Raw genomic sequence first — 14,420 nt, 5'->3', positions numbered from 1 at the left:
GACCTGACTCGATTCTGGGGACCTGCATGGTGGAAGGAGAAGAGCATGTAGCTTACCCACCACAAACACAAATGAAAAAAGCAAAGAAATAAAAGACATAATTTTATTTCAATGCTGGAGTTCACTCCTACAGGGCTTTTGTTTTAGAAACACATAAAAATAATAATAATAAAAAGATATTACAGTGGAGTGAGCCCCGCTGAACATGGGAACACAGAAAACCTGAGGAAATGGAGGGACCAAAGGGTTGGAATATGGGGGTAGCTGGTATCTTGGAGTGGGGCAAGAGTCCCCTACCCCATCCTGTCCCCGTTCTGTAGGAAGCTGACATCCTGCAGAAGGAAACAAGACAATAACTGTCCATGTGACCAGGGCAGGGGCCTTCCTGTTTCTCAGCCCCTCCCAGACCAGCCTTGGCCAGTGCAGCCTCAGTAGCCAGGGTGACCTGAGATGAGCCCAGGGGCTCAGGCCTTTCCCAGGGTGCCCTGGAGCAGAGCAGAGGGTGGACACACACACACACACACACACACACACACACACACACACACGAAAGGGAGTTTGGTGCTAGGAGAGTCCTGGGAAGAAAACAGATTCTTGGGATCCCTATCCCATGCCTCCATAGGGGAGAGGGGGACACAGATAAGAGCAATGCCTTCAGGTAGCTGAGAGAAAAGGATTGTCAGGTAGAGAAGAGGGCTAGAGGTTGGGGCAAATGGACAAGAGTGGGTGCCATCAGGTGAGGCAGTCAAATATTCAAATGTCTTCAATCGATGCAGTTGACCCAAAACTCCTACCAGGGGATCCAGGCCAGTAAAGGGATCTGAGAGCAGGCTGTGATCAGGGGTGGAAGAAGCCATGAGTGCCCGGGCCACACGGCCCCGAAGTCGCCGAGGGAGGCATCCTCCACCCGTAAGTGTGCTCCTCTTCCTGCTGTGCCCAATTCCACGGATCCCGGAGCCCAGGAGTGAGCCTGCTTCACTCAGAACCTACAGTGGTGGCAAGTAGTCATTCTCAGGGGGAGCTGGACCTGACGGCGGAGAGCCTGCGGGATGGGGTGTCATTCTCAGGGGGAGCTGGACCCAGTGGCTGAGAGCCTGCGGGATGGGGTGTCATTTGCAGGGGGAGCTGGACCCAGTGGCTGAGAGCCTGCGGGATGGGGTGTCATTTACAGGGGGAGCTGGATCCAGTGGCTGAGAGTTCAGAGGAGGCAGAGGCCACCAGTGGGAGATTCGAAGCCAAACTCGGGCTGCTTCCGGAACACCTTAGTCCTGACCTGCAGAGACCCGGGAGCCGGTAGGATGAATTTAGTGCTTCCTATTCCAGTAGGTGCCCCTCACAAAGCTGCTGCCCCCAACACATCTGCGTTAGCTTCCTCTTGCCTCCTCTCCTCCATCCTCTCTCTTCCCTTCCCTTTCCTCCTCAGCCACGCAGCTCACTGCCTGCTCACCCTTCCCAGGGACTCTGAGGTCTAGCCCCAAAGCCCCTGCTGAGCCTCAGGTGGCTGGGGTCCCGGTTGTCTTCACAGGCCTGAGGATGATTATTGTGTGGGATCCCATGGGGCCCTAGCCTTGAAGCCAGAAGAAGGGTGCAAGGCTGAGGTGGAAAGCCCCCAGAGCCCGCAGGCAGCCACCCCGGATACTGGCCCTGTTGAGCCGTCAGTAGCCAGCGTGTTCCAGACCCTGCACAGCAGGCTGAGCTCCCTTGAGGCCACCGTGGCCGCCTGGCGCCACCACTCCCTAAGCTTTGCAAGGCCAGCGGAAGGAGAAGACAGTTGCCAGGGGGCACCTGGGTCCTTTGGTGAGGAAGAAGCCGGATCTGGACAGCAGGAGGCAGCTCGCCTCATAGAGAGGAACGCCTGGCTCAGGCTGGCCCTGGGCAGCCGGGAGGAGGAGTTGGTTTGCGCTCAAGCCTCCCTGCAGGATGCCCGGGCAGAGAAGGAGACCCTGCAGAGACAGGTGAGCTTCTGACTGGGGATGGGCAGATCCTGCCTCCAGAACACTTTTGTTCAGTCAACAAACTGATGTGGAGCGATGAAAAACATGCCAGAGAAGGGACCAAGGAAAACAGCAAAGTAAAAGAGGGGTCTCGAGGCCCAGACTGAAGGTCAGAAGGAAGCCAGGCAGGGTGCACCCCATGATCTCAGTGCTCTAGAAGCTGAGGAGAGACTCAAGTGAAAAACTGCTCAGCCAAGACCAAGGTCAAATTCTCCTAGCTTGAGTTGAAAGCCAGCCTGGGTGTCATTTTTTTTTTCTGCTTGTTTTTTTTAAAGGTTCTGAGTACCTTGGCAGTAGAGGCCTTGCCTGAAGAGTGTGAGGCCCTGGGCACTGCACACACACACACACACACACACACACACACAGACACACCACCGAATAATCCTGTTTTAGGGTTTCTATTTGTGATAAAACACCACAACTAAAAACAATTGGGGAGGAAGAGGTTTGTTGTTGTTGTTCTCGGGCCTTAAAACTCAAGGCAGGAGACCTGGAGGCAGGAGCTGATGCAGAGGCCATGGAGGGTGCTGCTTCCTGGCTTGCTCAGCCTGCTTTCTCATAGAATCCAGGACCACCAGCCCAGGTGTGGCCCCACCACAGTGAGCTAGGCTCTCCCACGTTAGTCATCAAGAAAATGTCCGCAGGTCTATCTGAGGAAACATTTTCTCAACGTTTAGTTTCCTCCTCCCATATGACTCTAGCTGACGTCAAAGTGACAGAATCAGCACAGATCCTGAGGTCACTGTGGCTAGGATAGAGTTGGGGAGATGGCGGCAAGTGGGGGGCCACCACAGTATTCAGGATGTGGCGGGTGGAGCAGGATTTACCACTGTGTTTTGTGTGTGGTGGGACCGCAGAGGGTTCTGCGTCCCGAGGGGAACTGGACCTGCTGCAGGTGCTCCCTTGCGCCATCTGCTGACTGTGGGAGGGACAGTCTGGTGGTAGACCACGCCCCTGATGGTGGGGGTGGGGTGACAGCAGAGAAGGGGACCGGAAACGGGCAGATGATGGGAAATGTCAAACCCATCTATAGTGGGACAAGCCTGCAATGCTAAGAACTTCATAGGCTGAGACAGGAGAATCACAATTTAACAGTAGCTTGGAAGCCGGGCGATGGTGGCGCACGCCTTTAATCCCAGCACTCGGGAGGCAGAGGTAGGCGGATCTCTGTGAGTTCGAGACCAGCCTGGGCTATAGAGCTAGTTCCAGGACAGGCTCCAAAGCCACAGAGAAACCCTGTCTCGAAAAACCAAAAAAAAAAGAAAAACAAGAAAACAGTAGCTTGGACAAGATAAGCAAACATTGTCTCAGAAGGAAAACAGACTCGGGCAGGGTGCAAACAAAGCCCTGCCTAGACTCTTCCACTCTTAGCTTGCTGAGACTCCTCTCACCAACACAGAAATGAAATTCTCCTTCCAGAGTGTGGTGGTGCACACTTGAAATTCCAGCTGCACACAGGGTGCACGCCTTTAATCCCAGCACTAGGGAGGCAGAGGCAGGTGGATCTCTGTGAGTTCAAGGCCTGCCTTGTCTTTAAGAACTAGTTCCAGGGCAGACTCCAAAGCTACAGAGAAACCCTGTCTCAAAAAACAAAGAAACAAAAAAAGAAAAGGGGGGAGAGAGAGAGAGAGAGAGAGAGAGAGAGAGAGAGAGAGAGAGAGAGAGAGAGAAATTCCAACCACATGGGAGACTGAGGCAGAAGGATGGCTTGAGTTGGGGAGATCCAGACACCACAGAGAAACACTGAGCCTCTTAAAAATTTAGAAAGGAAAAAAGATCAGTGGCTGCTTTTCCAGAGGATCCACGTTCAGGTCTCAGAACCCACTTGACAGCTCATAACTGCCTGTAACTCCAGTTCCCAGGAACCCAACACCCTCACACAGACATGCATGCAGGCAAAACACTGATGTACATAAAATAATAAAAATAAATAAATCCTAAAAAGAGTGGAGCTGTCCCTCCCTCCCCCACCCCCTGCTAGTAGCTGCAGTCCCCAGGTTGTTGGGATGGTAAGTGTTGAGTGGCAGCTGGGGACCTGTCTCGGGTCCTATGGACAGGGCTGGAGGGCTTGGCTGAGTTCCTGCTGCTGACAGAACTGTCTGTATGTGAAGCCACAGTCTGATCCTCCATCACTGGCAGGTGCAGGAGCTGGAGGATTCCCTGATGCAGCTGGAGGCTTCCCTGCCCACCCCCCTCCTCAGAGCAGGGTGTACAAACAGCAGCAACTCCAGCAGTTCTGGGGCAGAAGGGCAGCCCTGGGCACCTCAGGTGAGCCTGAAGTCTTCAGAGTCTGGGCTGTAATGTCCTCTGCTTTTCCAATGTTGGGTAAGCTTCAATGTGTGCTTTATGGCTTCCCTAGTGGTGTGTGACAAAACTCTTTCTGGGGAGACACTGTACTCATCCCAGGCAGTGAGCCGTGACACACGAGAGTACAGACACCACCAAAGTCCAACTTAGTCCACCAATGAGTTTATTGGGGCTATATATAGGATCATGAGTGAGGGGTTACATACATGAGCAGAAATGACTCAAAGACAGCTGCATCACCAAAGCCCACACCAGCATGGCTGACAGCTCACAAAGCTGAGAGCCTGGAGCGCAATTCACAGCCTGAAGGCAGCTCAGCAGATTGGAGAGTGTCCCATCCAAGTGACTCTGGTCTAAACCTCTTCTGGCAGCTGGTCTGATCTCTAGTCTTCTTTGCAACTAATCAGCTGGTCTCAGAAGAACTTTTCTTACCCCAACAGGGAGGATCCTAGTGAATCTGCTCAGTTTCAGGGACTTCCTGAAGCTGTTTGGAGTTGTTTGCTTTCCGCTTAAGGAGTTTAGAATGTTTCTATCTCAGAGAAAACTGTTAATACAACACATAGTATCTGAAAAATCCTAAACAGGGCCTGGAGAAATGACTCATTGGTTAGGGGTGCTAGTTGCTTTCACAGAGAACCAGGTCCAGTGCCCAGCACCCACATCTCACAAAGATCTGTGACTCTAGTTCCAGGGATCTGACACCCTCTTCAGGGCTCCACGGGCACCAGGCAGGCACATGGTACACAGACAGACTTGTAGACAAACATCCATACACTTAAAATTAAAGTAAAAAAGAAGAAGCTTAAATCACTAATTTTCTGCTTAGGGGCCTGAGACAGTAGGATCATGACCAATAACTGTAGTGAGAACCTGTCTCCAGATAAAACAATAAGCATTGGTGAGATAGCTCAGCTGGAAAGAGTACCTGCTGCCAAGTCTGATGAGCTGGATTCAATTCCTGGAACTCCCAGAGTAGAAACGGAGAACTGACTTCCACAAGTTGTCCTCAGACATTGATTCATGTATCATGGCACACACATGCATACATCCCACCTGTGTACACTCACATACACCTAAAACACAAACCAAAGCTGAAGTTGTGTCTCAGTGATACAGCAGGTATATAGCATGTTCCAAGGCCCTGGTTCTACCCCCAGCCCTGCCAAAACAGAGGATGATGAGTAAATCAAGTCATGTCCTCCTGGCAGGATTCCCCCTTGGCTCACCCTCTTCTCCAACGCCTCCGGAGTGACTCCAGCACCCATATCTTTGAGTGCCTTTCCACACAGCCTTCAGCCCCCGAGATGCACCTCATGGAGGACCAGATGGGGCAGCTCCAAGGGTGAGTGACTTGAGTCACAGCTGCTGAGCTTTTAAGGGCACCATGCCTCCTGCCCCTGAGTTGTGAGAGAGATGGAGGGGAGGAAACTGGGCTCTGGCTGATTGGGGCCTCACTCATCTTCACTGTTGCCCTTCTTTGGAGGCAGAAGCATTGAGAAGTTGAAGTGCTTCAACCGCCTTCTTCTGGCTGTGCTCCAGGGTCACAAGGGCCGCTGTGAGAGCCTTAGTATGCAGCTGGGTCAGCGGGAGGCTGAGGCCACGGCCCTGCGCCTGGCCCTGCAATACAGGTCTGTGCCTACTGCCAATGATGGTGGTGGCTGGGAGTGGGGTGGGGTTGCATCCCAAAATGATCCTATATAAAGAAGGACATGGGACCTTCAGAAGGCACACGGCCTTACCATGAGGTCTTGTTCTGACCCATAAAGTATGTAGGACAGGGGCTGTCTTTTAATGGTTTGTGGTATTTTTATTTGAGTCAGGGTCTCACTGTATAGCCCAGGTTGGCCTGGAACTTGCTGTGTAGCCCAGGCTGGCTTTGAATCCACAGAGCTCTGCCTACCTCTTACTGGGCTGGGACTGAGTGCTGAAATACTCAGATCCTGTCCCACAGCGAGGATTGTGAGGAGGCATATGGAGTGCTGCTCACTCTGAGGACTGCTGGAGCTGGAGCTGGAGCCACCAAAAGTGACCTGCAGGCTGCGGAGACAGAGGCATCTAGGCTGCTGGTGGAGAAGGAAGCCGCTATGGATGGAGAGATACCCTGGCCCAGGTACCCTCAGGAAACACAAGAGCTGTGCTGACCCATGGGGTGCGTGTCCCAGAGCCTGCTGCATATGAGGCTGTAATGTCCCTGTCATGGGGCCTGACTGGAATAGGCCACTCAGTGACACCAGATGTGGCGACACAAACCTTTGATCCCAGCACTCAGGAGGCAGAGTTTGAGGAGCTCGAGGCCAGCATGGTCTACATAGCAAGTTCTAGGCCATACTGGTCTACACAGTGAGATTCTGCCTCAAATAAATAAATACAGCACCAAACATACAAGCAAATCACCATGTAGTCTCACATAGATGCATAGACCCTGGTTTCAACCTCAAAGCTGGGGGTGGGGGGAAATCAGTGAAAAGAAAAATTATTAAATTTTGGATCCTGACTTCAGAAGTGTCAATCCATCATGGCAACAGGAAGCAGAGAGCAGTGCTCCAGGAAGTGCCCAGGCATGGTGTAGCCCTAAAGCAAGGAGGCACTGTAAAGCTCTGTGCAGCCCTTTATTCTGCTGTCTGTCACAGTACCTGTGAACTCACTCAGTGCAGAGAGCGTCTCAGCTGTCGGTGCAGCCTCAGTGTCCAGTGTGGACTGTGCACACCACATAATTACATCCAAACTCCCCTGGTGGTCTACCTATCATCTAGGTTCCACCACCTTGCTATGTATCTGACCCTCCTGCCTCCACCTCCTGAGAGCTGGGATGGAGCTGCATGCATGCTGGGCAAGCCCTCTGTGGACTGAGCCCCAGCAGCTGCCATATTATCTGCTGGAAGACTGCCCCGTGGGGACAGTTGTGTAGCACGATCTCCCTCCTGTCTCCTGTAGCCCTGAGGGCAGCAGTGTGGACAAGCCTACACCACAGGAACTGGTTGCTCAGCTCCATGGCTATATCCAGCATCTCCGGGAACGCTGGGCTCTGGTGAAGATCCCCCCAGCGCTCAGCCCTGACACCACACCCTGGCCCACTATGCCCCACACAGAAGCAACAGTGCAGGCCATTCTGGAAATACAGCCTGGCCCAGCCCTGCCCCGGCTAGAGAAGTCTCAGATCCAGCAGGACCTGGCGGCTACTCGGGTAGGAATGTATTGACAATGTCACAACACACTCTTTTTTTTTTTTAGATTTATTTATTTATTATGTATACAACATTCTTCCTCGATGTATGCCCACACGCCAGAGGAGGGCGCCAGATCTCAGTACAGATGGTTGTGAGTCACCATGTGGTTGCTGGGAATTGAACTCAGGACCTCTGGAAGAGCAACCAGTGATCTTAACCTCTGAGCCATCTCTCCATACCCCACAACACACTCTTGAAGATGTCAGTGGAGACCAGAGGCAAGCAGGGTTTCCCTTGGATGGCTGTCCCATCTGGTCCTGCAGTCATTCAGTCCCAAAGAAACACGGAGGCTTATATTAATTATAAACTGTTTGGCCTTTTAGCTCAAGTTAATTATTAACTAGTTCTTACAACTTAAATTAACCCACAATTCCTGTCTATGTTTAGCCACGTGGCTTGGTACCTTTTATCACTGAGGCATTCTCATCTTGCTTCCTCTGAGTCTGGCTGGTGACGACTCTCTGCCTTCCCTCTTCCCAAAATTCTCCTAGTCTGGTTGCCCTGCCTATAGGCTACTGGTCAATCAGCATTTTATTAAACCAATATGAGTGACAGATCTTTACAGTACACAAAAGCATTACCCTACAGCAATAGGCAGTTGGCTTCTTATATGAAGAATTAGAGTTGAGGAGGTTTGTTTTTTCCAAGACAGGGTTTTTCTGTAGCTTTTGAGCCTGGCCTGGAACTCACTCTGTAGACCAGGCTGGCCTCGAACTCACAGAGATCCTTCTCCCTCTGCCTCCCAAGTGCTGAGTTGAGGTTTTGAGGGATGCATAGGAGTTTCTCTTCCTGATTAGGTTTTCCTTAAGATTCTGTAAGCTACCTTTGTGTTGCTATGATGAAATCCTGGCAGGAACAATCCCAGCAGAAGGTCTGTTCAGCGTGGCTGGCAGTGACAGGGTGCAGCCCATCATCAAGCTGTGACTGCGAGAGCCTGAGGCAGCTGGTCACATTGCTTGCGTCTGCACTTCAGAGGCAAGAGGAATGCATGCAGCCCAGCACCTCACCCCCACCCACTACTCTAATTTAGATACTTTTTCACAGGTGTGTCCACAGGGTTGGGGTGATTTTAGATCCTATCACGTTGACAACCAAGATCAGTCACTGCAAGAGGTGTTCCCAACATCCTCTTCCCAAAGCAATGAGTTCCTGGGGCTGGGGGCAGGGTGGCTCCATAGTACAGCACTTGCCTAGCACAAATGAAAACCTCCTTGCTCTCCGACTCCTTCCATGAAAGAAAAGCAGACCTGATGGTGGTACACGCCTGTAGTCCCAGCCCTTGAACTGAGCTCCATAGTGACACCAGGTCTCAAAAGTATATAATAAGAAAAAATGTAAAAGATAGGAAATAGAGTGACGGCTCAGTGTTTGGGAGTGCAGGATGCTATCACTGAGGATCCTGGTTCAGATCCCAGCACCCATATGGAAGCTCACAACTATTCAACTCCAGCTCGGAGGTCTCTGATGCCCTCTTCTGGCCTCTTTCAGCACTACACTCGTGCGCAAACCCACTTAAACAGGCACTCTAGCCCTGGCTGCCTGGAACTCCCTAGGTAGACCAGGCTGACCTTGAACTCACAGAGACCCATCTGCTTCTGCCTAAAGTACTTGGACTAAGGCCTGCACTATTCTGTCTGCCTGCCATAAAATAAAATTCAAACAATAAAAAGATTTGAGATCTGAGAAATTCTAGACACTTTCACAATGTCATTTCCCGGCTGTGGCTTTTACAAGAAGAAGGCCATGACGCAGGACAAGGTGTTTTCCTGGACTCCTGACTCTTGGCCCCTGCAGGACAGTCTGGCGGACTTGGTGCTGCGGCTGCAGCTGTCCCGGAGAGAGAAGCGCGGGCTAGAGCTGCGGGAGTCGGCGCTGAGGGCCCAGGGCCCCGCCCACCTGCTGCTACTGCAGCAGCTTCGCTGGGAGCGGACTCACCTGGCTGGAGATGGCAGCAGAGGAGGCAGCAGCGAGGACCCGAGCAGCGAAGATGAGGACGATGAGGATGGACGGCAACACTACCAGGTACTGTGCCCACCGTCGGGGCGCTTCTGAGCATCCTCCTGCTCAAAGAACAAGAGGTAAAGGCACTTGCTGACGACCCCAGGTCAGTTCCCAGGGGTACAGGTCTAAGTATTAAAAATGGGGGCGGGGAAACGGATGGAGTGGTGACTCAGTGGTTAAGAGCTCGGGCTGCTTTTGCCCAGGACCCAGGCTGGATTTCATCACCCACGCGGTGTTCACAACCGTCTGTAACTCTAGCTCCAGAGGGTTCAACCTGTTCTGGACTTTGGGTACATGCTGCACAGACATAGGCTTGTAAACACCCATACACAGAAAATGAAAATCAATGAAACTTTTAAAATAACAAAAAATAATTAGAAATCAGGAGAGAGGGACTACTGCAAATCTTGGGGTGCCTTGACAGAGCTGGGAATTAGGGTCCCTTTGTGGGTTCTTAGCTCCATTAAAAAGTAATTTAAGAATGTAGCTAAAAGAAACTCAATTTATTAGAATTTGAAAGGAAAACCCCAGGGCAGGCAAGCTCCCTGAAGGGAGGAGGGGGGTGGTCTGAGGAGCTTTAGTCCTTGGTGAGGAAGCTGAGTCACTTAGGGTCTTAAAGTGCAGTGAGGTTCTGGCAGTATCCAAAGGAAAGGAAAACATCCTGAGTCATCCTCGCAAGGGGGAGCCCCAGACCTCATGGAGATGCTGGCATGTGTGTCCCACCCTCTTCACTTGGGCCCACACAGTGGGAAGAGGACACTACCCTCGAGTTGTCTTCTGAACGCCACATGCACACTGTGGCACATGTATGCATGCACATACAACATTAGTAAATAAATACAGTAAGTAGTATAATAATAAAAAATCAATCTGGCCAGGTGTGGTGGCGCACGCCTTTCATCCCAGCTCTTGGGAGGCAGAGGCAGGCGGGTCTCCATGAGTTCAAGGCCAGCCTGGTCTGCAAATTGAGTTCTAGGACAGCCAGGGCTACACAGAGAAACACTGACTTAAGAGAACAAAACAAAGCCCTGACTGGGAACAGGGCGCCTTCGATGTCCAGCCTGGGCTAAATGATGTGGGAGAGTCTTCTGTTTTGTGTTGATTTCATTGGTTAATAAAGAAACTGCCTTGGCCCTTTAATAGGACAGAAAATTAGGTAGGCAGAGTAGACAGAACAGAATGCTGGGAGAGAGAAGCCGAGTCAGGCAGTCGCCATGATTCTCGCACACAGACGCAGGTTAAAATCTTCCCTGGTAAGCCAGCTCATGGTGCTACACAGATTATTAAATATGGATTAAAGCAAGATGTAAGAATTAGCCAACAAGAGGCTAGAGCTAATGGGCCAAGCAGTGTTTAAAAGAATACAGTTTCTGTGTAATTATTTCGGGTAAAGCTAGCCGGTGACCGGGAGCCAGGTGGCAGGACACAGCCCCGCTGCTCCTCACTACAGCTAAACACAGCGTACACATTGTCTCTTCTCTCCTGTCCACTTCCCTTAGGGCCCTCCTGCCCTCCCCGATGGCCAGACGGGCAGAGCATGGAATTCTGAGACCTTATCCCAGAAACTGTCAGCATCCCTTGCCCGGTGTGTGTCAGGGCCTGGTTTGGGGCCAGGGGTAAGCGGGCGTGTGGGGAGGCGAGCGAGAGGGTTGGGAGTGACTGGGACGGTCTCTATCACCCTTGCAGGACAGCGGGCCTTCAGGAACAGCTGCGATCCCTGCGGCAGCAGCTGGAACAGGTGACTCAGAAGGGCAGAACCAGACGTGCTCAGAGTGCAGAGCTGAACCGAGAGCTGTGCAAGGCTCACAGGTGGGTCTCAGAAGCAGCCCCTCTTCTCAGAAAGGCAGCAGCAAGCCCACAGCCCCTGCCTTTAGTTTAGACCGGCCTGTGAATCATAGCCAGGAATCTCCCTTCCCCCGGCAGCTCCCTGGTCTTGGCCTTCAGAGGAGCCCACCAGAAGCAGGAAGAGCAGCGCCGGAAGTTGGAGCAGCAGATTGCTCGGATGCAGGCCCAGCAGGCAGAGGAGCTGACGGTGCTGGCAGCCACCGCCAGAGCCCTGGAGAAGCCCAGGACTCCACAGCCAGGCCAGACTTTCCTGTAGGACCCAGACCAAACTTGCATGTAACATGCAGCTGTGGCAGGCATGTCATAGAATGTCTTGTCATGGGCTGCAGAGATGGCTCTGCGGCTCTTGCAGAGGACCTGGGTTCAGTTCCCGCTCTCCACAGCCAGTGCCTGTAATGTCAACAAGGAGGATCTGGCGCCCTCTTCTGGACGCTCCAGGCTCTACAGTAATGCACACATACACACTCTTAATGAGTAAAGCATCCTATCGTGTCCTCTGTCCCTTGTGACCAGACCACCTTCTGAGGAGGTGCTGAGTTTCCCAAAGGGGGACAGAGATGGGAAGCATTCAGGTTAGAGGTGTTCCCAGGGGTGCTGGGGAAGAGGACTCCCAGACTGCTTTGGGACTGCATTTAGAGGAAGAAAAGGGTGGGGTGGTTGCTCATAAGTAGGTCATGTACTTGAAGCCCTCAGAGTTGCCTCTGCCTGCCCATCCCACCAGCCTGTGCTGAGGAGGCACTGGGTTCCCTCTCCAGCACCACACAAAGGGAAGTCTGTCCCTGCCTGTAATGCCAGCACTCGGGTTCAAGGCTTTCCTCGTCTACACAGTAAGTTTAAGGTCAGCCCGGACTACATGAGACAGCATCTAATGATGATGATGAAGAATGAACGAGGAGCTGGAGACGTGGCTCACTGTTGCACTTGCTGCTCTTGCAAAGGACCTTGGTTCCATTCCCAGTATAGTGGCCCACAACTTCAGTTCCTGGGGATCCAAAGCCCTTATCTGGTCTCTGTGAGCATCAGTCACACACATGGTACACAGACACAAATGCAAGAAATCACACATTCATCTAAATATAAAAAGAATGATGAATGAGGGGCTGGAGAGATGGCTCAGAGGTTAAGAGCACTGACTGCTCTTTCAGAGTCCTGAGTTCAATTTCCAGCAAACACACGGTGGCTCACAACTGTCTATAGTGAGATCTGGCGCCCTCTTCTGGTCTGCGGGGACACATGCAGGCAGAACGCTGTATACATAATAAATGAATAAATCTTTTAAAAGGTCCTAATGAATGAATAAGTAAATAAAACTAAAAATGGGCCAAGAGAGGTGGCTTACTGGATAACGGTGACTGCCGCTGAGAATGACAGTTTGAGGTCAGTTTCCAGAGCCCACACAGGTGAACTGGAGAGCGGACCCACAAAGCTGTCCTCTGACCACACAAGAAGAATCTGGAGAGTTGGCTCAGCAGTTAAGAGCACTTACTGCTCTCTCTCTCTCTCTCTCTCTCTCTCTCTCTCTCTCTCTCTCTCTCTCTCTCTCTCTCTCTCTCTCTCTCTCTATTTTTTGAGACAGGGTTTCTCTGTGTAGCTTTGGTGCCTGTCCTGGAACTAACTTGCAGATCCCCCGCCTCTGCCTCCCAAGTGCTAGGATTAAAGGTGTGCGCCACCACTGCGTGGCTCACTCACTACTCTTTCAGGGAACTAGAGTGTGGTACCCAGAATCCATGTCTGGTGGCACCTCTGACCTCCTAGGGCGTCTACACACACTGAGTGTGGACACTTGTGACACGGCGACATTGCCACCCTGAACTTGTGCGGAGAGGAGGTCAGGGCTTCTGGAAGGGAGACTGTTTTATGTGTGTAATAGCAGCTGACTGAGTGGCAGTGGACCGGCCACAGCCCTCGCTGTGGGGGCTGGGATGGGGTCCAGCTGTCCCCTCCAGCTTGAAATCCTAGAGCAGGATTAGTCTGGGGGTGGGCCCTGCAGGCCACACCTGTGCAGGTGTGCTTACCAGCTGTCTGCCCTCAGGGGACGGCCACAGTGCCCCAGAGCCGTGAGCGAGCCCGAGACTGAAGCAGTCACTGGGGCCGGGACCTGTGTTTGTCCCAAACTCTCCCACTCCCTGCTGTGAGGCAGGTCTTCTTGCTGGTGTGAGTGGGTGTGGGGAGGTGTGGGGGCATGGGGGGCAGCGTCCTTCTTTCACTCCCGTACCCTCCCTACAAGTCCTTGGTCCTCTCGTGCCCCCATGTAGGTCCCTGGAGTTGAATTCAGGTCTACAGGCTTGGCAGCAAGCAAGCACCTTTGCCCACTGAGTAGACAACGACTTTTTAGCCACCAGGTCATTAGTGGTCAGCCAAGGTCGCCTGCTGGGGTGAGGGGCAGGTTCCTAGCAAACAGTGTCTGGCTGTTCCCACGGACATCCCAGCGGCAGATGGGCCCGGTGTCTTTGTCCCCAGCAGCCACAAGGTCAAATGTCACCTCGGGGCCACGGGCAGGGGTTACGGGGGCGTAGCTAGGCCCTGCCCACCCTCAGTCGGGCCTCAAGAGAGAGGGGGTGGTGGGGACACTGGGACAGGGGCTGTACTCTCCCATCCCAAACTCTCCCTTCCCTTAGACTAGCCCCACAAAATTCGTTTGTTTGGGCTTGTGACTCAGTCCCCCTTCCCACGGCTTTTCTCCTAAGCCCCCGCCCCACTTTTAATCATTTCTCTGAGATACTGAGATTCTAGAACAGTCCGGTCTAGGACCCCCGTCCTACCCCAAACAACCAGGACTCCAAAACTATTGTACCTTCCGGGCCCACCCAGGCTTTGTTCCCACTAAAGCAGAGCTGTTTTAATCAGATTCGTGGGAAATCCTTGAGTTTATCCCTAGCCCTTCCTGCTTTCTGTATTTGGCTGGTCACACAGTGCCTAGGCAGTCTTCGGGGCAGCAGAGGCTTGGGCATCAATCACTCTTCCTTTCTTGTGGGGTGACTTTCACAAGGCCCCTCAGGGGCAGAGGACTAGTTAAGAGAGCACAGGGAGTCCCAGCCGCTCGCCC

General features: G+C 52.5%; 1 protein-coding gene across 1 annotated transcript; it reads left to right on the top strand.

Moving 5' to 3' along the window:
* Window positions 1-430: 430 nt before the first annotated feature.
* Ushbp1 (USH1 protein network component harmonin binding protein 1) lies at window positions 431-12,697 on the top strand. Its single transcript, XM_075987044.1, has 12 exons — window positions 431-909; window positions 1,172-1,293; window positions 1,526-1,955; window positions 4,134-4,262; window positions 5,510-5,643; window positions 5,789-5,929; window positions 6,253-6,411; window positions 7,236-7,485; window positions 9,323-9,550; window positions 11,029-11,114; window positions 11,216-11,338; window positions 11,453-12,697. The coding sequence occupies exons 1-12, from the start codon at window positions 856-858 to the stop codon at window positions 11,628-11,630; spliced, it is 2,034 nt and encodes a 677-aa protein (XP_075843159.1). The 5' UTR covers window positions 431-855; the 3' UTR covers window positions 11,631-12,697.
* Window positions 12,698-14,420: the final 1,723 nt, after the last annotated feature.

The sequence above is a fragment of the Microtus pennsylvanicus genome, chromosome 9, assembly GCF_037038515.1.
Source record: "Microtus pennsylvanicus isolate mMicPen1 chromosome 9, mMicPen1.hap1, whole genome shotgun sequence".
NCBI lineage: Eukaryota > Metazoa > Chordata > Mammalia > Rodentia > Cricetidae > Microtus > Microtus pennsylvanicus.
Note: the sequence above shows the minus strand (reverse complement) of the source record. Positions and strands in the feature narration are given on the sequence as shown.